The following is a 23,189-nucleotide window of genomic DNA, read 5'->3' as shown; positions in this document are numbered from 1 at the left end:
GACCGCTCTATTTTCTGCTAGTTTGAACCCAGCTGGCGTGAATATCGTTTTATAGGTACTAACGGAGGTACTGCATCCCGTTTGGGAAGGGCTTAACAGAAGCACGGTCTATCGCCAGCATCCCTGATTAAAGCTAATCATTCAAATCCGCATATCCAGATCTATCTTCCTATTTAGAGGTTACCATGCCGCCAGCGTAGACAAAAGGGCATGTAATGGATCGCGGATCACCGGCGGAAGACACGAGAATGTGCCGTGTGAGGACCTTGGATGCGGTGCTAGGATTAGTGTTAATCTCTGCGTTCAAAGCGGTGCGGCAGTACAGGCAGCCCTCGGGGTCAGCGACATACTGCACTGTTAGTCACCCTGTCGTCAGCCGCCCGCCGTGGCAGGATACACCTGCTTTGGCTCGAAGACGAGATCTGTGGCGGGGAGCCGTCACTTGCTCCACGGCATCACAATGCCACCAGGTCACCAGAGGGATGTGCGTTTCAAGCTGAATGCGTTAGAACTCTTCAGAAGTTTTCTACTGTTCACTAGAGGTGTTCCCCATCAATAATGACACCACAGTAGAGACATTCTCTCATCCATATACGGAGTTCGCCTCGCGCGCGACTTACCCAGGACAACTTTTACCCGTGCGTGACTGCACCATGACCTGCTAGAGGCCTCACGGCCCTAGCGCCTCGCTGTTTCGACATGCATACCCGCTCATGCATTTGGCTATGGCGGTGACTCTGCACTTCACCACCGCAAGCGCCACGAACTGGGACGCTCCACGTATCGTCGGGTGACCATGGAACGAAGCCCCTGCGGCGTGGAGGGTTATGCTGTGTCTCCCGCGGCTTCACAACTACCATGGTGAGCAACTCTCACTCACGCGGTCGCTTTCGAGATACGTGGTGATAATGCATGCACGCCACCACAAACAACACTCGGAAAATGAAGTTTTCGATAAATTGAAGACCTGCGCAGATTCGGAATGTGAGACCGCGGTGATCTGTCTCACCCCACAACACGCGCACACCTCCAGTTTAGCAGCCGCGGACAACGCTCGATGCAGCCGAAATGTATCGGGGTTGGCGTTAAATAACCCCCCCCTGGCACCGAGTCGCATGCGAGGTGCCAAGACCGCATCGCCGATATATCGATGTGACAAGTCGAGGAGTAATTGCCGCCAGCACTGCACGCAACATCAAACAACCCTGGGCATGCTTCAGGCCCGACTGCGTCGTGAAAGTCTTAAAATTCACATTACTTATTGAATGCGCTACGGTAATTCTCTGCAGTACGGCACGAAAAACTGACCGAGTTCCACGAGGTGACAGCCAGCATCTCCCTTCACGGGTTGCCGCCCTGTTAGGCTTGCGCCTGCAACAGAAACTTTCCAAGTGCAACTCTGGCTGAGATCTCTGTTCAAACTAAATAGCACTTCACAGAGCCTCATAATGGCTAGCTGAGCTTTACTCCTTTTCATCACAGCTAGTCAACCCGTCACCCGTTTCCAGTAGCCTTTTACAGCGAGCATAGAGAAGGTTACAGTTTCCCCGCTTGTTAAGGTATCGCGACGGTGGGAGTGCCGTAGGCTTGAAGACGCCGTACTCACCGTGTGAACCTCGATGCACGTCGAATTGGCTTCTCGGAGGGGGAGCTTCGTCCCAGGGCATCAGCAGAGGAACTGAGCTTCCGCGCCGCCTGTTCTCTGTCTCATTTACTGAGAGCGTAGAGCATGCGTTTGAACACAGGTCGCTGACCTTCAAGTCGGCCTGATATGGCGACTTGCCGGAACAAGACAGACTTGAGGACGAAGCTCTGGAAAGCGGCTGCCCTTCCATAGCAATATCCGCCCTCGAGCTCGATTGCTGCTGCAAAGCGTAGCAGCTGTAAGCTAGGGGGTCGACTGCCAGAAAGGAAGGCGGTAGCTGCACCCTCGCCTGAGGCTGTATATATGCGTCTTTGTTCGGGAACCGGTCGAGGACAGGCCGCAGCCACGGGTGCTGCAGCGCCGCCGCCGCGGTCAACCGCTTTGCTGGGTTGACCTCCATGAGCCTGGCAAGAGAGTAAACATCAAAGAGCACCATCGGTGGTAGCACTCAGAAGTGCCGCGAAGCACCACACGATTGCCACTCCACACGACTTTCAGAAAAGGCGGGGTTAGTCGTACTGCGTTCTACGAAATCCACCCGGATCGTCATAGGGCGCAAAGACGTAGAACGCATGTGCAGTCGACTCGGCAACGTTCCAAGAGCCGGCAGCGCAGAATTTCAAACGGACGAATCGAATGAACACAGGGTTCGACCACAGCGTCGGCTCCGCGCCCGAGAGTAGCTGTGAACGAAGATGTGTCCCTTTTCGATGCAACCGCAGGCGCAACTCTGCGTATGTGCTTGCCATCCACCAGACAGTAAAACAGAGGCGTACCGTACCTGGTAAGAAAGTCGAGACCCTCGTCGCTTAACAGCTGCCGACCAAACTGGTCAGTAAGCAGCTGTTTAAGCTTGGGCTGCTCGGTAGCTTTCGTGATGTGAGGAAGAACAGACTGCACGATAACAACGCACAGCCACGTGTGAAGATGCGGACGCGGCTGGGTGGAGACACTTGACAGGTTGGGGTGTCGGATGTAAAGATGTGCGTGAACCGTCACTAGCCATGCCTAAACAATGGCGCCATCAGGTCGGCGTAGGCTTACCAAGGCGCGCAGTCGACTACAGACAACGGCAGCTCAGCCGAGGCATACCTCGTCGCACTGTGTCTGCATCTCTTGTTGCAATACACAACAAGGCGTACCTCCAGAGCAGCGCGATTTGGAGCAATTTGGAGCAACTCTTTGGCTGCCGAGCAGCCAACGCACTTCACGATCCGAGCCAGCATGTCGATGTCATTTCTAGCCTTGAATGGAGGACGACCAACCATTATTTCGACTGATGACAAGAATCGACACACAGAACAGGCACCCTGAGACTTCAATGTGTGCTACTACGCATAACACTCACGGTGCACTCTGAACCAGGGCTTTGCTTCGCCTCAATCATTTTCTTCCCACGATCCCGCTGATCAAAGTCGCTGCTCCCCTCCCCCCCACGCGACAAACTAGAACAGCTGTCAACGCTCACGCGCGGTTTTATGAGCACATGATTCCAGTCCCTGCGGTTGCCAAGATTGTCGTGGCAGGAAGTCAATAAACAACGGGTGTTTAGACAGCAGCCGAACTCCTTCCCTTCTGTGTCCAAACTGCCCTTCCTTGGCCAGGGCTCTCTCACAGACGAGACCAACAGGGTTCGACGGGCGCCTCGGAAAATGCCCAGTTCAGCCCGCCGACTTTTCACGGCACTCGGGTTTCGCGGAAAAAGAAACGTCCGCTTAAACCACCACCGTTTGCTTACTGATGACAATAGCCATAGACCAAACGTCGACAGCTGCATCGTAGTCAGTGCGCCCAAGCAGAAGCTCTGGGGCTCGATACAGCAGCGTCACGACTTCCTCGGTTCTGCTCGAGTCGGCTGAGTGCGTGCAGCACGCCAGGCCGAAGTCTCCTAGTTTTGCCACCCTAAAATACACACGCCAGTGCAACCCAGTAGCTATGGCGGGCCGCATCGGAGATTCAAAGACAAGACAACGGTGTGTGGCTACCGGAGCTGCATTAACGAGAGAATACACGCCCTCCCTCCCCCGTCCCCCCTCCCCCCCCCCCCCGGCCCAGAAGTTCGCGAGTGGCCTTCGTTCATTCTTCACGCCCGAGGTAGCCATGAGTGCAAACTGCAGTCACACCAGGACGGGGAAGAACATCAGCCAAAAGGAACACAGGCATCGGCGGTCTCACCAGTGCTCTGTCCCGTCAGAGCCCACGTCTCGCAACATCATGACGTTCTGCGACTTGACATCTCGATGAAGGACGCCGCGTGAGTGACAATACGCGAGCCCTTGGAAGAGCTGAATTGAACACACACCGACAACGAGGCACCCTATACGGACTGTGGTACAGCGTCGGCGGCAACAGGCGCGACAGCCCGAGATACTGACAGTGGAAGACTTCCGAGCTAACCTGATACGCAATCAGCTGAGCCTCAGGCTCCGTTACGCCGGGCAGGGGAGGCGCGTCCTCGCTTGAGGTACTGCCCAAGCAGAACTGCTCGCCGCCTTGCGCGCCCTCAGTCTGCGCCTGGGACCGCTGCCCAGCGCTGCGCCAGAAGTCGAGGAAGGCTTTGTACCGCATGTCTGCGAATTTCGCTAGGTCACAGTCGCAGAGCTCGAAAATCATGTAGACTGTTGGGCGATAAAGTTGCTCGGGCCGCAGCTTCCTCTTCATCGCTGCCTCGTGGGCTGCCACAGCCTCCTCCTGAAATCTCCTGAACGCGCTCTCTGAATGCGACTCGCGTTCGGCCTTAGCCACTGCCTCTCGGAAAGAACGCAACTGCGCAGAGGTAATCCCGCTCTCACTGCCTTGCGCATGAAAACCGTCAGCCCCGGGGCCTCTGTCCGCACCGTTTTTCTCCGAAACAGTGTCTCGTCGCCTGGCTTCCTTGTCACACACGCCAGGCACGTTCTGGCCTTTCTCTCGGCGGACGTCAGAAGTGATGCGCTTGAGAGCCGCGCGAAAAGGCCCGCTGCGATCCCACGGTTCCAGTTCAAAGTAGAAGGCCTCAAGCTTGAGGACGTTCACATGATTCAGGCCACGAAGAACCGTGAGTTCTCGCAGCACTTGCTGCTCCATGCCGAACAAGGATTTCAGCTTCGATGTTGGAAGCCGCACACGCTTTATTGCAAAGAGCGGGGCAGCTGTCTTGCTCTGCTTCAGCTCTTCAGTTGCCTTCACTCCTCCTCCGCTCACAGTCTCTACATAACTGCGGGCGAGCAGGGATCCATTCTCTCTGCTGCTTGCAGCTGCATTATTCACATCGCTGTTTCTTCCGGGGTAGTCTCCGACGAACGCACATACGTACACGTCACCGTACACCCCACTACCCAGCTTCCGTAGCACCCTGTACCGTTCCTCCAGGGCTGCAGGCAGCTTGTCCGACCGAGAATCACCAGCCTGCGCGGACTGCGTCCGCTTTTCATGAGAAGGACGCGTGGCGCCTGGTGCGGGCATATCTTGCATGACGGCTGAGGGCGTGGCGGCAGGCACGCTGGGACTGCGTGAGCCACGCTGAAGAGATTTGGGGGCTTCCTCTTTGCTTGGCAAAACAGGGCGACGCGACTGGTCGGGACAGGACTCAAGCCCGCCCGGGACTTGGGCAGCTCCGCACGACACACGTGCACCGGCGTCTCCGTCTGCACACGCACCACAGAAACGGGTCACCCACGTATCTCGTTGTATGACTTGGTACGGGGAGACGTTGTCAGCAACGAGCGTACAAGAGCAGGCAGCCACTACCCAGGCCTGGTTAAACACCTGATCAGAGAAGCCCGCACCTTTCGGTACTCAAACAAGCTGCCTCGTCTCGCGAGTTGCCGCGGCCTTCAAAGACGAACGGCTGACCGGACTAACTGCATGGCGTTGGGAGCAAAGTGCTGCCAGTTCGTCTAGTTCTGCGGAATCAGTCGTTGGTCAGAGGCGCCCTGCGCAGGGCTGCACGCGCCGCGGACTGCAACCGCCTCCTCGCGTGGCAAGGCTCTCGGGTGCCTCGCCTATTAGCAATCGGGATGGGCCTCGCAGACGCACAGCGCGGCTCCTCAGCGCACTGCGAAGGTCTGCACAACCTGCATTTCTTCACTAACACGTCGAGTCAATCTCCGAGTTGGAGGCCGCGCAGCAAAACGACGTACCTGAAGAGAATGGAGCTGCAAAAGCCTGGCTTGACTTCCCTCGGCAAGCCGAAGACTCTGGAGTTCGTCTGAAGTCCGGGGCGGCAGCAGGGGGATAAATGCTGTCTCGAGCTTCTGACTCAGGCACTGCACGGGACTTTCCCGAAGGGCCCCTGAGCACCTCTGTCGCCCACGTCCGCGGCGAGAGCCGCGCGTCGACGTGCATCGAATGCTGCTCGGATATTGACCAGGCAGCTGCGTCGCCTTCGGAGAGGCCGCTCGTATCCCCTACGTAGGAGGCCGTAGAACTGCGCCGACAACGGCAGGGATACGCTGCCGCATCATCGAGTGGACGCGAAGATCTGCCTAGACCGTCTACGGACCCGAAAAATGCCACCGGATTCCGTCCTCCATCAACACCAACGCCTTGGCTCTCCTGATGAATCTGCCTCATTCTCTCACACCCTGGCGAGAGAGAGAGATGCCAAGGATGGCGAACACGGACTCAGCCCCCCCGCTCGCCACGCGTACAACGGAGCGCGCAGTCCAGCCGCCAGAGGTCCAACTCACTGGAGAGTAAACATCTGCAGAACATTGTAGGAAGCGACTAGATCACAGAAAAGGCTGCTGTCCCACATTCTGGGTAGGCCATTTGCAGGTGGTTGCTTATGCGAGCAACGCGGCGGAGACAGGGAACTGAAACGCGGGACGAACGACCGAGGCCAACGTGGCAAGACAGCGCTCGCCTCACGGACGACGGCGACAGGAAACAGCTAGGCTTGTCCCCCCCCGTCCCGAATGGACACGTCCGATGGCGTGTCTTTTACTGTTCAGAATAGAAAGAGGTCCACACCGTGCTTTGCCTGGAAATACTCGGAAACACAAAACACAACCTTGATACGCACAGTCTGCACGCCTGAGAACACATGCATTACTAATTGCATGCACATCGGGTGCGAGATGGCAGGTGCTCTACGGGGGCACGCAACCCTTGGTGGCTGACGGACGGAGCCGAGCAGTCGCAAAAATGGTGAGAACGCTTTGTCAGAGCTTCGCGATCACAAACCATATATTACAGACCTCGGAAAACGCGCCTAGGATGTCTCCGCGCCCGCAGTGCGACCGGTTTCGTCGGTCGGACATTGGTGGCAGTGCCGCTTTGACGCAGCTGCTCTGCAGCAACCGTGTGCAAGCTTCGTCCTTCGTACTTCCAAGACGAATGAAACGTACTGAAGAGTCAAGACCAAAGACACTTTAGCGCAAAGCCCTGTCAGAAGCAGCACTTTTCCCTAGCTTCTCAAGTAATCTGAGCTCAATACTGGTTTGACTGGGACTTTAGGCGTGAGCGCGTGGCGACTCCTTCGGTAGTTCCAGGAAGTACCTGCGTTTGAGACGTCGACCCGCCAGCTACAGTTGCGTTGCACACTCCACCAGGCAAGCGGCAAGCCCACTGTAACTCCTCAAACCGACAATTACGGCGCTACGTTGGAACGGTCTGAATAACAAACCGCCGGGGAACTCGTGTCAGCGAAGCTGCCGCCTCCGTGACGCCATTGTTCTGTCGCTGCGAGTGTCTTTACGAGAGGGCGTTGGCCTGCGGAGGAGGAATTGCCGGACTTGTTTTTTCAAAGGGAGAACTTACCGCCTCAAGTCTACGGCAGCGACGAAAGACTCTCCCAGTAGGAGGCGAGAATAGAATCAATTGTCGAAAGCTGCAGGGCCATAATACATTACTTTTTCTCGTCTATCTGCTCCATGACACACCGACAGCGATTGTGCGGCTCTTTGCACATCCATTTATATGGATGGAAAGCTACCTCTTTTGGACTTCAGCGGACTTTGCCGGTAGTCAGGAAACCCGATCTCCTGACTCGTCCGCAATCCGATCTGTGAATGTATAACTGCCGCATTCGAGCCCTGGAGTTTGGAACCTACCCTGTGAGATTGAACGCTAAAGCCTATTCGTATCATGAAGGCGACGAGCGCACCGCCTAGCGGAGGAATCACGCGCGCGCAAGGCGATGAAGCGCAGACGCGCGTCGGAGAAACCAGCACGGCCGTGGTGGGGCGAAGAAGTGCGGAACAGTGTGGAGCCGGACATCGAACTACAGAAGCAGGAAAAATCCTGTGCTCTGACCGACCTAGCGACAACGGAATGGCACTTCCGAAGGGTGACAAGAAGCTTCGAAAAGATCTTGTGGGCCTCAGTGGCTTGTTGTGGGCAGTCCTTGTGATGCTCCTGGTGGCTGCAGTCCTCAGCAGCTTGCTTCTCGTTTTTCCCGCCATCAATGAATATCCAGAAGTCCTTGACTTCCGGTCATTATCTGTCCAGCTAGTGCAAATAACGCAGAGTTTACGCGAGGCACAGCAGGAGAAACAGCCGAACCCACAGCTGACGGCAAGTATAGACGACCAGTCAGCCAGCTCAAATGACACCGTTGCGATCGGCATAGACACCGTCAGAAGACCTCTCAGTGATTCTGCCTTATCTGGGGCAAGGGGCTACGGCGACTATCTACACAGCTGGCGTCGGGCGCCATCACCGCCGCCAGTAAGGATGTCAATGCAGAAACCGGAGCATTGAATCAAAAAGGCAGATAACGAGAGACACGCCAGGACTGGCTTCTCACTGAACGATAAGAGTGACTAGTACCAAGTGTTCTGCAGCATAGCCGCTGCGAAGTGACTTCCCAGACACGGGCTTTCCTCTCTGCCTCCCGAACAGGAGGGAAAAGGTTGCAACCAGTAGCACTTGCTTCTAGAGCCACGGTCGGATCCTTCCTCCATGGCTCTAGAGTCAAGTTTGGTTTCATAGTGGTCCTACAATTATGGCAGCTGAGCGCTAGTATGACTCTCTAGTTGGGGGGGGGGGGCAGTCCTCAGTCGTTCAAGGGTATGACTGACGGACTCTTGGATAACCGGTTATGGGCTGGTCGCTTGCCGCCAAGGACTCAAGAGCGCGAATATCGTAAACGCGCTCTCGGTGCATTCTGTTTACCTCGCATCAGGATTTGGATGCCCAGCTGGAGGGTGCGCCCTATACGACGTTCAACGGCAGCAAGCGTGGCTCCATCGATTTCGACAAAGTCGCACCCGACGAATGCAAGTACGTACCGCGGCACCGCTTGGTAGCTTCGGCTGTCACGGCTCACTCACTGAGACTTCCTACGGGAAACTGAGAATCCGTTCGGGCGGAGGCCGGTTCTTTTTTGGCGAAGAAAGCAGGACAGCATCGGCGAACGTATCACAGTGGGGCTCAGGACTTTTTAAAAAAAGAGTTTGTGCGCAGTGAGCCCCCGTAACCGCAGCGACCACCGAGCACTCCCCATGTACGACTTGCCATGCGCGCGACTCGTATGAATGATAGCAAAAACTACAGTAGCCATTCTTACCAGTGAGCAAGAATACTACACTTTGGTTTTGGTCATGTGCTCAGGCGAGCGAACTACGAGCTTGCTCTTCTTCCGGCGGCTTCTATCATTATTACCTTCTACAACGAGCACCCCTCTGTATTGTACAGAACGTTAGACAGCGTCCTCAACCGGACGCCACCCCAACTCTTAGAAGAAGTCATATTAATCGACGATGGAAGCACTTTCCCGTTTGCAACTGAAACCAACGCCCCTTATTCTCTGTCAAAATATATTCGGAACTTCCCTAAGGTCCGCCTGCTACGTCATTCGACTCCGAAGGGTGAGTGAGACGGCACGAATAGGGCATCCCCATCCCGTGAAGATAGTGTACGAAGGCATATGAACGAGATATGAGTTCCTTGTTTGGTAAGCAGATACCGATTTGGGAGGAGGAGACCCTGCTGACGGCTCTCACGTCTGTGCTGAACTCACAATCAAGCGTTTTGTCCGAGGCCGGTAGATCAAGCTGACTTGAGTTGTTTGATCTGCCGGCTGGTGGAGCTCAGGTGTTGCCGTGGCACGGTCAACCGGTATTCGGGCCGCCAAGGGCAGAATCTTTGTGGTACTGGACAGCCACGTCGAGGTGGGGATTCGCTGGCTGGAGCCACTAGTGGCTCGTGTAGCCACAAATCCAAATACTGTTGTGTTCCCCGAGGTGGACACGGTCGACTCACAGACATGGGAGATCAAAACCCCGAGAACTGGCTGCACCTTAGGTATGCTGAGCTGTGATTTCTGCTGGCCATTAAGAAGCTACAAGTAGAATCGACATGCTTTCTTCACGTTTCTACCCCTATCGCTGAAACGAGCCAACAAGCAGCGATGCGCTGCAATATGGCCTTCCATGATAGCGGACAGTCGCGGTCACTAGCTCACTACGCATTCCGCCTCCGTTTGAAGACAGCAAGGAGGCACTTTAGGGAGCATTGGCAGAGGGGTCTGCTCTTACACACTAGATTTCCGTGGATGTGCACTGCAAGCAATGTGCCGTAGGCCAGTCTCTTGTGTGGCAGTTGGCATCAGTATTTGGGCCATAGGACTCGTCGGGACCCGACCTTGAGTGCTGTCTCCCAACCGGTCACCCTGAAATTAGTGCACCCCCAAGCGCGTATAACTGAGTCGTTTGTATTTGGTGGGATGCTCAGGTCTGGTCTGGTCTTTAAAAGAGCAGAGCTTCCCGCTTGGATCGCCTGGTGGGCGACCCTTCTCCCCTGGAGCTTACCGTCCGTCTCCAATGATACGGAGAAGCGTTTTCGCCGGGGACAAGAGTTACTTTCTTCAGCATGGGGGGTACGACGAGAAGATGAGATTCTCGGGCGAGAATATTGAACTGTCGCTCCGTCAGTGGCAATGTGGAGGGCGAGTCGAGTGTTCACCCTGCAGTCGGGTCTTCCGCCTTGTTCGGAACGACGGCAATACTGAATCAGTAAGCTATGTTGGGACACCTTTCCCCGCCGCAACAGATACGCGCTGAGGCCGTTTTCCAGCAGGAGGATGTAACTGCACCACACGCAAGTCTAACGTGGCCGTGAATGCATAGTGAACTAGCGTGAAAATTGGCCCAAACGCAACACGTTTTCTCGCTGCTCATCTGCGACAAATCTACCGTGTCAAGAAATGCGGACACGTGATTTCTCTGCGAAGTGCCCTGAGTTCCCTGTCGCAGGTACCACGGTATTCCGTCATGTCTAACAAGATGAGAATCATGGCCGTGTGGATGGACGAATACGCTGCTCTCTCATGGTACAAAGAGCACTTCAGGACATAATGCCACGACCTCCCACGGAACATAAAAGTATCACTGCAATCCGGAGGATCGTCGCACTCGAGGCTGGCAGCCTTAATAAGGTGTGTCACTGTCTCGCAGCTCAGTCACTTTAATAGTACGCCTTTTAACGACATCAGTCGGCGGGGAATGTCTGCATCTTGCACGGTGTTTGCTTGCTAATTTGGTTGCACGAGTGGACGACAGTCCACAAAACACTACGTATGTTGACACTGCTGTGACTGTGTGGTTGCTAAAGGACACTCATTGGAGAGCCCCACGTCTCTTTCGGAGACATTAGTGAACGCCTGAAGCTGCGCACGCGGCTCGGATGCAAATCGTTTCGGTGGTTCCTGGAGAACGTCTGGCCTGAATCCGAAGTGCGAAGTCTCCCCGACGACGTACCTTTCATGGGTACGAGGGGCACACAAGAGCCACGACGAGAATGCTCTTGCGCTGAAAGTTGAACGCGTTCCCTACGTTACTACCATTTTCTTTCATCGTCGCTGCTTTGGGCTAACCCGGACACCTTGCAGAGCCCCTCTGGACAGAACAAGTTCCTCGAGTCTCCGTCATGTCATCTTGCGGGGAAACAAGTGAACCACAGCGCTAAGCTCGGTTTAACATCGGAGGATTCCTAACGAACCCTCAATTCCGCAGCAGTCGATGGCTGGCCAAGACATGTATTACAGGACCAGCGGCTGCTCCCTGGTCTAGGAAATCCGCGCACGTGGCTTTGTTTTCAGCAGAATGGCCGCGAACAGCAAGACTTCGAAGGAAACATGTGGCTTCAGCTTCCACTGATGCCTCCTTAAGGAGTAGAAATGCTCCTGTTGAAACTCCAGTGATTCAGAGACGTTATCGGTTGCGTTTTTAAGCCCGACTATACTTTCCTTGCAGGCCCGCTGCTACTACGAGAGAACATGTCTCTTTGCCTCGACGGCGTGCATCCTCATCCAGGCGGACAAACCACTGGAGTTACCAACGCCTGTGGTCGTGCCCAAACACTTTTCATGTATTTCTCTCGGACGATGCAAGTCAAAATGGCTCGGAACGAGGAAGCGTGTTTGAGCGGCAATCTAACCATCTCTTGGTGCCGTGACGGAGGCCGGGCCATGATGTAGGTGAACAGCTACGCGGACCATAGGTCTTCGCAACTCTTATTTCGGTGCAAAACTGTAAATATCGGCTTCTACATCTGCTGCAACTGAAGCCGTTGCAGCTTATAGGTTGTTTTCCGGGCGGTGTTATTCGAAAGCAAGAGGGACACCTGGCCTCCGTCCGCCTTGCTGAATATCTGCCCGACGCCTGAAAAGTTGGCGCCATAGACAAGTGTGCGCAGTCTCAGGAAACCACAGGTTCTCCCTGTCCACGCTTATCACAGGTATACTTGCATCTGCAGACGATGAATCAACAAACTGCACTAAGGTTCCTGAGTTCTCCCTAACATGCCTCTCAACTTGGCAACAGCGAAGCGGTTGCGATTTGTGAACGAGCGTAGCATCCGCTACATAATGCTGAGAAACGCGTTCCCTTATCGTTTGCCTTCTACAGGTGGCAGTTTGAGAACAACAGGCTGCGTAACCTCGACCACTTATTATGCTTGACATTCGTTAGGGCGACGAAATCTGCCTCGCTGTCTCCCTGCGATAAAGCTGCCGGCCTCCAGGTGTGACAAAACAAGCTGCAGGTTCGAGGCCGCGCTAGAATTCTGCGCGGGGCGCGTGCCGGGATGCCCACAGATTTCCACGTCCTGTGAAAACCCTTCTGTACGAGAACCTTGACTTATGTGCTGTATATGAGTCACAACGACAATATTGTGTAACAACACACAAAGAACCACCACAAAACGCAAGCGCGGTGTTCGCCTTGTTTGTGACATCCCACACTGCGTGACAAGAACTTTGTGATGGCCGCAGCTGTTGCTGATGATTCGACCAAAGCGCGACATGGCTCAATCTCTGCACATGCGCCCGTCCGAAGCCACTTTACAAGCTAGCGTGCGATCTGTTGATTTTTTTCTCTCTATTATGTATAGGACTGGGTGTGGAGGCCCTACACTCCTCAAACAGAGTGGGTTTCCAAGTCATCAGCCGTAGAGCTTGGCAAGAAGGCGATGCGAGTCACGCACGAAGGCGACGAACAGTTTCCTCCTCGAGAAAATGCACGAGCTGGCGGTTCATGAAGACATTTCGGGACTCATTTCCGTGCTATAAAAAAACTCGCACTTTCACACCACTGACATTTCACAGTGGGCTGGCTGCCCCAATACAACTCGCTGACTGGAATTTGGAAAACACAGCGTGCTTCACCAGAATAATCTTACAACGAAGCCCCCGTACAATACACCTTTCCCCTCCCCCCCCACCCTCCAGATGATGTGCATTCTCCTCCTACTGTAAGGTAGCACGAAAAATGCGTCACCTTCTCAATAGTCGCCTCGCAAAAGAAGAAACCAGAATCAACGATCGCTCCTCCACCCGGCTGACAACGGAACGAAGATCCCCACCGTGACGTTCCGCAGAGCCATCGAACCACCATATTTCACCAAAAACACGCTCCAGCATGCTTTGGCCTCCAAAGCGAGGAAAGGCTTCGACCACACGAGAAGAACGAGACTCCACAACAAGCCATAGTTTTTATGCGAAGACGAAGTACCCACCCTGTCTCGAGTTGCCACATGCAGAGGAGCCTGTGCAGAACACGGAACCCCGCATCTTCAAGGGTAAGGTCAATCTACAGGATGGGACTGAACAGACCGTCCTCACATTGTAAATCAGCTGGTTCCTTCACAACAAGAAGGAATCTCCGACAAGACAACTTCTGTATGAGAAGCAAGGCGCCGCAGCCAAGTACCGCACACAGATTCTGCTGTGACGACGGATATGAAGTACAGCTGTCGAATATTGAAAGAATATACTGTACGCGAGGAGAAACACTTTCTGCGCGCAACGCTCGGACGGCGGCGCCGCCGACCTACCATATGATGCAGTCCGATACGAATAACGAGACAGGACGCCGGATGACTCCGGGGACAGCCTGAGGCTATTAGCCTTCGCTCCTGCTCATACGTCCCAATACGGACAGCCACAGCGCAATGTATCAAGAATGCACGAAGAGGAGACCCACGCTCGACTTGTTTGTAGCACTGGTTACGCTGAGGCCCTTTTCCGTCTTTCCTGACGCCCACCCAGAACTGTGGTGTGTCAACGAACCCGAAGATACACCTTGGAACAAACGCGTTGAATCATTTGCTATGGTAGATCAGGCTTCGCACGAAGAAAGGATTCAGGTTTCGACGAAAAATGTCTATAATTCCTTGCATTCTCCTTCGAGGGCGGAGTCGTCCATTCCTTCGTTCTTGAGCCATTCTGCGAGGAGGGCAGGCCTGTCTGTCATGAGACCATCGCACCCGACTCTGTAGAAGCCGTCGCTGAATTCTTCGGCAGTGTTTGTGACCCATCCGAAGGCAACGACGCCACGCCGTTTCAAAGCTGCAACAAAGCTTGGATTGGTTAACAGCTTGAATGACAACCACGCATACAGATGACAGAGTCGCTGCACCATACCGTGCAGGAACCGAGGAAGTCTCCGCTCCCACTTCCCACTTGACTTGCCTAGCCACGAGAAGAAATAATATCTGCAAACAGGGAACTCCCACGCTTGTTCCCAGATGGGGACGAATGGCATCAACCCTGTGTAATATGCAAAAACGAGAAGCTTCGCACGACGCGGGCCGATCGAAATAATCGCGTCCTTCTCCATTGCTCTGATAAGATCGAGAGTCGCTTGGTCAAATGATCCGTACACTGTTTTATTTACACGATTGTATTTCCGCACGAGATCCAACGTCTTGCGTACACTCTCTGGATCACCTTCCGCCTTAATATCTACGTTTATGATCGTGTCGGGCAGTGCAGCGAAAACCTCCTCCAACAGAGGAATCGGCTGCGGAGGGAAGTCTTTTTGAAAAGACTTGAACTCGGGTACGAACTCCATAGGGCTGTCCTTGAGACGGTCTGAGCCCAGAACCGGAGGCAGGTCTGCGTAATTGGTTTCGCTTATCAAAACGTCTTTTCCAGTGATGCGCTTGATGTCATCGTCGTGCGCAACGACTAGCTGTTTATCTTTGGTCATCCACACATCCAGCTCAACCATTCTGCACTTGCACTCATTGACAGCATATGTAAAAGACAAGACCGTATTCTCGGCGCGCTCTGCCTGTCCTCCGCGGTGTGCAATGTTGCGTGGAGGACTTCTGAAAGTTGGACGCGTATTCCAGAGAAGCCCTGGCCATCGGTTGAGAAAGTAACTTGCAGCGGCGACACAACAGCATGCACCCGCCCCGAACAAAACAGTCGGGGAGACTGACGTAGCATTCAGCAACACATACTCCATGGCTCCCTTGTCTGTCGGACTTCCACAGCACTTGACGGCAGGGACGAAGAGAGCTCGCTTCTACACTGGAGAGCCAACCTGGGTGACGGTAAGCACCGGAATCGTGCACAGAAAGGGGCTTATTCCGCTCTTCCGGAACGCCAGGAAAAGTGGAGACAAAAATAATTATTTGCAGCCCACCGGTGCGAATCGAGGCCCTCGAGGTGTACCAAAAGGCGCTTCCGTCGACAATGAAAACAAATCGCGTGACCGCCGGAAAAAACGTGTCGCCATGCGCGAACGCTCACTATCTATCCATTATAGATGGAGAAAAATCATAATTACTGATGTGCGGACTACCTGCGTAGCCCACGTTCGCTACCCCGTCACTCGTGCATGCAGATGATATCCGCTAGCAAGAATCGAAGGCAGTCCGAAAGTACTAGGATGCCACACGGGACACAGTACACAGCGTCATTCACATTATTCTGCCGAGAAAGTACTAACTACGACTGGGAGGCAAAGTCAAAGTCTCAGCGCTTTACGTGACTTCCCAGAGCGACAAGCGACTAGCGAAGCCTCGCGTTTCTGCATGCACCGCGACCGATGCCCCCTCACGCACACCCTAGCTTTGATGCCTCCTCATTCCAAACCGCCTGACAGATCATGCAAGAGTACAGTCGGCTGAAAGGTTACAGTTCCCCTGACACACGTCCTCGTTTCCTGGCCGTCTGCCGCTCCAGACAAATTTGTTGGCAGCGCGAACTGTGCGTGACTGTCCGGTCTGCACTACAACGGCAAGATGTTTGTGCGACCGCTTGTTTCCCGGAAAGCGATATGCTTGCCTCGTGTTGTCTTTGAAAGGATGTGCGTACTGCACTTACATCACTTTGCTCGCCGAAGCCTTGTTATTCGTGCGCGGCGCGTCCAATTCACGTATAGATCGACGGATAGATGAAGAGTCGAGACTGAAGACTCCCGCTGTCCTCTCCAGAAATGGGACCTGTTTCTCATCTTTACGAGCACGTGACACTCCACAGTCACGAGACGGTGGCCGAACTGCGGGAGTTGTTGGAGCGTTTCCTGAAGCGACGGGATCCAAGCAACTGCGTGTCTACAGTTCAAGGAACAGCCAGCCATTCGCCGCCTCTCTCCAGCACGACGACAGACGACGAAATTGACTCGCTCGCTGTTTTTCTGGTCTCGTATCTGGCTGGTGCCACGAGTCCCCTTCTACGTCGCATCTTCCTCCTCTCGTGCCTGCCTCCTTTGCTTCAGACGCGAGCGCCAGTGACGCCTTTGGGCGCTGCGACGCCCGAGACGCCTCCCCACAAAGCGCCTGCTAAATTGCATGCTGCTCAGCCGGACTCCGTTTCAAAGCTACTAGGGCCAGGACATGGCGGCGCAAGTGAGGAAAGGAACATTTCACCCTCTGCGGCTGACAGACAGTTGTGCCTCCGGCTGAACTATTTGCCCAAGTCCTATACTCTCAGTACCGCCCTCAGGCGGCTCGGGAACACCTACTTGGCAGCTGAAAACCCTCTTGCGGCCATCGCAGTTTACACCGCGTCCCTTCGCTTTCTTTTCTCAGAGAAGACACAGGGCCGACCGCCTCCAGCGGCTGAACTCCTCCGTGAGCGGGCTATCGTTGTCTCGAACCGCAGCGCTGCCTACCTCCGTCTTGGCCATGCGCGCGCCGCGCTTCGAGACGCGACTGCGGGCGTGCAGCTCGACCCCTCCTACGCGAAAGCGTGGTTCAGGCGGGCGTCTGCATGCGCAGCGCTCGCGAAGGCTCTGAGTATCTACGCGGCGCAGCTTCCCGCAGCGGTAGCAGATGATCTTCGGATCGCTCAGTCCCGGTATGAGGCTTCGGAACCGCGTTTCTGCGAGAAGAGGAGGTCGGCGCGAGTTGCACTGCGTCGCGCTATCGAGACACTTCGTACGGAGGAAGCGTGTGCGTCTCGTATCTCTGCCGAGTCAGGAAAAAGGGAATCGACGAACCTGAGAGACGCCGCGGCCACATCCGCAACCGATCTCCTCGAGCGTGCGGACTTCCGGCTCGGAAGCTGTCCATGCAGGCTTTCCCGGCAGAGAGGAATGGTCCATCGAGGGGCTGCAAGCGATGGAGTCGAGCCGGCTAGGATGCGTTGCCGCGGCGGCAGCGAGGCCGCGTCGAGCCTTCCGCCAGGAAGTAGAGGATATCCGCACTTCCCATCAAACGCAGGGACTTGTGGAGCCGCTGCCAAGACGTCTACTGAACTCGAGCGCCCAACAAGCACGGCGCTTGTCAACCCATACTGCGATTACTTACACTCTTGCATGCGGGTCACGAAGGAGGCCACGGAGGGACGCGGAGTCCTTTTGCTCCACGGGCCTGAGCATGTAGAGAATGCAGTCGCCGCCGGCGCAAAGAACTCGAGCAAGTCGCCCGATCTCACCCGCTCCGACGCTCCGTTCTCAGGAGCGGATCGGCGTCTCCTCCTGCGGGAGTATCCCGTTGCCTCCTACTGTCTGCCCTCGGCGAACTCACCCGTGCCGTCTCTCCTGCCTCCTCCAGGGATGCCTAAGGCGGCTCTCCGCCGCGTGTGGACAAAGCGGAGCCCCGTCGCTTCCGCCTGCGGCTCCAGAGCTGTGTGTGCGGGCTGTTTCGCGCTGGTCGACGAGTTTTCGGAGATGCAGGACGTTGAGGGGTTGGTGGAAATCGGTGTGACCACGGATCGGATGCAGACTCGACTCTGTGCCGCGGTCACCTTAACCAGTCCTTGCCCGTGGTGCACATCGGCTCTGTTCTGCTGCGCCGAGTGCCGAGAGGCCTCTCATCACGTGGCTTTTTGCCGTAACAGCTTTGGCGGGCAAGACTCGTGCGCCGCGAGAGAGACGAGCTCTACAGACCGAGACAGAACCTCGGCTCCCGAATGCTCGGGCGACGGCCGTGGCGGCGGCTCCGCCCTGAGGAGAGTGGGCGAGGCGTCAGCCGCTGTGTTTGAGCACGTCGAGCAGGCAGCTCTCTGCACGCTCTCAGAGGCGAGCTCCTCACCAGCTGGTCAGACTGCCCCGGAACGGCCTCTCTCCCAGAAAAGAGAGCCGCAAGAAGACGCACAGCTTCTCGCCCGGAGTCGCGCACTGCGGCCGAACAGCGATTCTAGCTTCCGTCCTGCAAAGTCCCCAGACCAGACGTGGTCTACGCAAGAACGGTATCAGATGCTTCTCCGCGAGGCATCCAGGGAAAGGGCACGAGCTGTTGCCAGCATCCTGGCAACAGAGTTAAGGCCTCCAGGTACGGCGTTAAAGCGAGGGCCTGACCCACTGGAGATGCCGCAAGAGGAGAGACAATGTTCCGGGGGGTCGATGGGGTCGATGGAGAAGCGCCTGCCAGAAGAAGAAGCACCACAGAGCGTTTCGAAAACTGAAGGCGTCTCTGTCGCCGGAACCAATCGTGTCGGGGGGGAACAGGAAGAACACTCAGTCGGCGGTTCTCTTTTGTGCCACGACACTCGCACCTTGCGCTCCACTGTGAGCTGGACTGTAGCTCGAACTGCAGGAGGATGTCTCGAGGACAGCACTCGCCACGTGGCGCGACAGATCATGCCCTTTTATGTCCAAGCTCTCCCACAGCACAAACGCGCTCAGAGCACCCCAAAGCGGGCAAATGGCTGCGAAGGCAAAGCAGGTGTGACTCCCGAGCCGCTACCAGAGATCGCAGAATACTCCCATGCTCACGCGCACGCGCCGCGAGGGCCTGGGGATCGCATGACACCGAGGGAGTCCGCTCGCGGGCCTGCAGATGGAGAGTCAGCGGACGACGGAACCAGAAGAGAGAATCTGGCTTTTTTCTCTTCTAGCGCGTGTGCCTCGTCGCGGGTGCCTTCCGAACCTCAAAGACAGGCGGATTGGACTGCTTCCCGCCTTCGCTCTTTGTCGCGGCACTTGCCTGGCGACGCAGACGCGCTGTGCGACTTCGTCGTAAACGCCGTCTGGATTGCGGGAGAGTACTGCCTTGTCAGCCGTGTCAAAGCTCTCTCGAGCGTGCGAGGCGAAGGCGTCTCCAAAGAGAACGGAAGCAAAAGCGGAAGACACACTGCAGTGCAAAGTTTTGAATCAGGGATGGCCCTCTGGGAGGACGGCTGCCCAGCCGATTTCGACATGCTTCTGGGGGCGGCCCTGCGCGCATACAGCACCGTGTGGAGCAACTCGTTTGGGCTCGCTCTCGTGCTGGACGAGAGCGGAGACGCCTGGCGCCTAGGACGAGGACTATATCTGTACGCGTCGCTGTTGAACCACTCTTGCGCGCCGAATGCGCTAGCTGTGTTTGGGAACGATGGGGAATGCCAGGCGCAGACAACCGTGAATCCCCAGCAGACGCCTCCTCCTCGACGAAAGCTACGCCGTGCAGCAATCTAGGAGCGGCTGGGTGCCCGATAGAAATCCGCCTCTGTACAGACTTGGTGGAACCCAGCGACTCCGAGACGGCCGCTTCTGCAACTGAGGTCACCCTCTCCTACGGCCCCGTTGCTGGAAGAGGCGGCAACAGCTGGACAGAAAGGCAGGCTGTGCTCCACAAGGAAGCTCTCTTCCACTGCCGCTGCAAGGTAACGCTATCGGCATCTCCACGTACGATAGTCAAGTGTATATACGCTTGCCCGCACCACGCTGGCTGATCAACCCGATAATTTTGCGTGCTTTCTAACGTGGATGGGGCTGAGGGTTTCTTGGGCACAAACTGTGTCCGCGATTGCACCTGTGAACTCTCGGAGTCTCGAGAGGCCCTACGCAGTGTAGAAAAATACAAGGCATGACAGTCGCAGGTCTTTCCCTCACCCGCTCTAATGCTGCATGAATCAACCATCTGTGCTGCTTACTTCCAGGGTCGTATTTCGTCAAACGCATGTCACAGGAAGGGGTGTAAGTGCTGAGATGCATGCGTTTACGTTTCCGTGTGTCTGCAGATTTGCACAGCGTGGCCATCACTTGTGAAAGAGTTGGGAGAGTGTGGCACTGCCTTCACGGGAGGCAGAGGCCGCATATGCCCCCTCCATCCCGACTTCTTTGGAGGCCTTCCATGCCCACGATGCTTCGGCGACTCGAAACTCTTGCGGGAGGTGAAAAACACGGTTCTTGCCGATGAGTGCACAGCCGCTCAGCGCCAGAACCACTTGAAAGAAGGCTCTGGCGCTGCGAAGGGGGATGCCCTTCTGGACGCACTGCGTGCACTCCTGATCGACTTGGCGTCCACACAGCAGAAAACGCACGACAAGATCGGCAGGCGGCCGCCACCGAGTATGGGTGCTCATCCGGAAGGCAGCCTAGACTGTAGGGGCGTCGCGGCTTTGCGGGGAGTCCCTTTTCTGCTGCGAGCCCTGATATGTGACCTGAACAGCGGACGAAGTGCCGCAGCACCACGAAGTAGGGAAAACGGAACTGAAGCTCGATCCGCGTCTCCTTCAACCGGCCACCGTGCTTGTTCATATGACCCGCAGCAGCACGTGCGGAGAAGCGCTACCTCCCGCTACACGACGCCCGCCACGTTGGCGGTTCTGGGTCACTCCTGCGTTGCGATACCCGCGAGAGCAGGGGAGGAGGGGGAGGATCCAAAATGGCAGTGCGTTTGCTGTAAAACTTTGTGGGCGGACAGAAGAGAAGTCACTGAACTGTTTGAGCAACCACGCTCTGCGATGGTCAGAGATATCTCGGCGGCACACGCGGCAGTGCAGAAGGCCCTTCTCGCCGCCAGACGGGCACCTGCGTCCCCCCGCACGGGAGGAGAAAAGGAGGTGTGCGCGCTTGACAACCGGTTGAGGGATCGTTCTCCGGAGTTACCGGCTGTACGAATGTTGCTTGCTGACCTGCTGCAGGCGGCAGCCTCCGCAACAGGCCAGCTGTCCCACGAGGTGTGTGAAGTTCTTGACCTTCGTGCCATGTTTGAAAGTACGTGCCCGCAATTCCAGTGCGAGTCCGGGAACCTGCCAGGGGACGCAGATCATAGAGTAGTCGCCTGCGATTCTCTCCTCGGTGCGACCTGGGTGCTTTCCCTCCGGTATGCCATGGGCTGGCGACAGCCTGAGCTATGCGTAGAGCTCTACAAATGTGCCTCCCTAGCAGCCAATGCAGGTGCCTTTGCGGAGGCTGCTCTGCTCAGTCGAGCGGCCTACCAGACTGCCAGAAGGTGCTACGGCTCGCAGCATGCCCTTCCACTGCTGATACACAAGCTGTGCGACGCTCTACCGGGCGGAAACGGCCAGCTCGCGTTATGAGCGACGTACCGTTGGGGCGCTACTGGTGCCTACCGCAAATTCGTCGCTAAGGCGCGCCAAAAATGACTGGCGAAGCCGTTACTACGCCCTGCTCGCTTTATTCCTGAGGATCCGCCTCCTTATTTTTAACGACTCGCTCCGACTGTGCGGTTTAGAGTTAGGGGTGGCGGCGTGCCCAGCGGGGCGCCCACTCGAGCGCTCCATACAGCGGGTTTCCGCGCTGACGTGCGTATTGAAGTGCGTTTTTGTGAGGAAGACACCGCCCTGGTATTGTTGTTTTCCGTCAAAGAGCTCGGAAGTCCGAGCGGTATCGCCGCCATTATGGTGCCCACCTAGACGCCGCACGTGAATTCGGCACGAGCTCACCCGGTTTGCCAAACCCGCTTATCACGGGACTACGCGGCTCAGAACTTGTAAACTGCAGTCCTCTGCTTTGCCTGTGCCGACCCGAGAAAAAACCCAACTGTTTCCTCGCGTCGTCGTGGCGAGGAATCGTTTGTGACGAAGGTGGGAAACTTATCCGGCAGGGGACATCTGTATCTAGGCGGGCTTGCCCCGCGCAGAAGTTGCAGAACATAGCCTAAACCCTTCCACGACATAGACACACCCGGAGGCACCGGACCCTGCGCGGAAAGCAGCCACCAGCGGAGGCAAATCAACAAGCGAGAAATAGCATCCTTTCAAATTTCCACTTCGAAAACTGGTACACGTACTCTACAAAATGCAGACCGGATGCATACCGCACAGCAAGCACCGATTCACGACAGGTGATTATCCCTAAAATCAGGAGCGAGGGGAAACCTCTTCGGGGAGGGGGACGCCCTCTTTCGTATCGCTATCGGGGCGACGGAGGAATCCTCTTTCTCAAGGCTGTTTCTCTGCGTAAGGGGCGACAAACAAAGCGAACACACGACCCTAAACTAAAGTGTGGTACGCTCGGCGAAAGCTTAGGTTCCCCGATGTGTGTGCGGAAGCAGCGCGCTCCGCGCCGCCGCCGCGGTTGTGTCTCCTCTTGATTATGAAACCAGCGTTCACTGCGGACTCTCTCTTTTCACTCCCTTTCCTTGTCATCTCGACAGAAACGAAGAACTCGTTGCTGCCGAGAGCGCGGGCATAGACCTGTGCGACGAACACAGAGCATGCGATGCTCCATTCTTTCCCGGCGCGGGCGTCTGCCGCACTTCTGGACCGCGGGTACTACCCTTCAGTCCGCATTCCCTGTAGCCAGCGCAAACTCTGCTCGACTGCGTTGCTGGGTTGAGAGCGAGACGCGCGAGCACGAACCTTTCGCCTACGCCGCGGTTCCGCTGGAATCCCACAAACTGAATGCGGCGTGCGTGCTTCGCCCGGGTGCCGCACGACCGTGGTAGCTGAAAAAAAGGCGCGGACGCGGCCCAAAAACTCTACAGGGGCGACGAGGCGACGATACCGGAGAGCCGGCGAGTCCCTGAACCCGTGCGAATGAATTCACACAGCCTGCCGCACAGGCGCCGCTCGACGCGCCGCCCTCCCTGAAACGAAGGAACGTCCCCCTGACTCGAGTCGCGCCGCCCCTGCACCGAAAACGCCGCGATAAACTCTGAAGGTTCCCTCAGGTTTCCCGCTCCTCGGCGCCATTCCGCGCAGCATCCGCTGGCT

The 23,189-nt window shown here is 56.1% G+C and overlaps 4 protein-coding genes across 4 annotated transcripts; 2 read left to right on the top strand and 2 right to left on the bottom strand.

Annotated features, from left to right (window-relative positions):
* Positions 1-1,085: 1,085 nt before the first annotated feature.
* On the bottom strand, positions 1,086-5,098 carry BESB_076390 (CMGC kinase; the record flags this gene model as incomplete). Its single annotated transcript, XM_029366000.1, has 7 exons — positions 1,086-1,183; positions 1,607-2,049; positions 2,427-2,539; positions 2,788-2,921; positions 3,384-3,547; positions 3,821-3,930; positions 4,043-5,098. 7 exons carry the CDS (start codon positions 5,096-5,098, stop codon positions 1,086-1,088), a joined length of 2,118 nt encoding a protein of 705 aa, XP_029217431.1.
* A 2,616-nt stretch (positions 5,099-7,714) lies between these two features.
* On the top strand, positions 7,715-10,926 carry BESB_076380 (glycosyltransferase, group 2 family protein; the record flags this gene model as incomplete). The annotated part of the gene is made up of 6 exons (XM_029365999.1): positions 7,715-8,296; positions 8,754-8,851; positions 9,149-9,438; positions 9,665-9,874; positions 10,304-10,584; positions 10,825-10,926. 6 exons carry the CDS (start codon positions 7,715-7,717, stop codon positions 10,924-10,926), a joined length of 1,563 nt encoding a protein of 520 aa, XP_029217430.1.
* A 3,306-nt stretch (positions 10,927-14,232) lies between these two features.
* BESB_076370 (glycerophosphodiester phosphodiesterase family protein) lies at positions 14,233-15,321 on the bottom strand (the record flags this gene model as incomplete). The annotated part of the gene is made up of 1 exon (XM_029365998.1): positions 14,233-15,321. One exon carries the CDS (start codon positions 15,319-15,321, stop codon positions 14,233-14,235), a length of 1,089 nt encoding a protein of 362 aa, XP_029217429.1.
* Positions 15,322-16,296: 975 nt separating this feature from the next.
* BESB_076360 (uncharacterized protein) lies at positions 16,297-21,551 on the top strand (the record flags this gene model as incomplete). Its single annotated transcript, XM_029365997.1, has 3 exons — positions 16,297-19,559; positions 19,757-19,889; positions 20,247-21,551. 3 exons carry the CDS (start codon positions 16,297-16,299, stop codon positions 21,549-21,551), a joined length of 4,701 nt encoding a protein of 1,566 aa, XP_029217428.1.
* Between the last annotated feature and the right edge of the window lie 1,638 nt (positions 21,552-23,189).

Source organism: Besnoitia besnoiti, chromosome VII, assembly GCF_002563875.1.
Source record: "Besnoitia besnoiti strain Bb-Ger1 chromosome VII, whole genome shotgun sequence".
In the NCBI taxonomy this organism is placed as follows: domain Eukaryota; phylum Apicomplexa; class Conoidasida; order Eucoccidiorida; family Sarcocystidae; genus Besnoitia; species Besnoitia besnoiti.
Note: the sequence above shows the minus strand (reverse complement) of the source record. Positions and strands in the feature narration are given on the sequence as shown.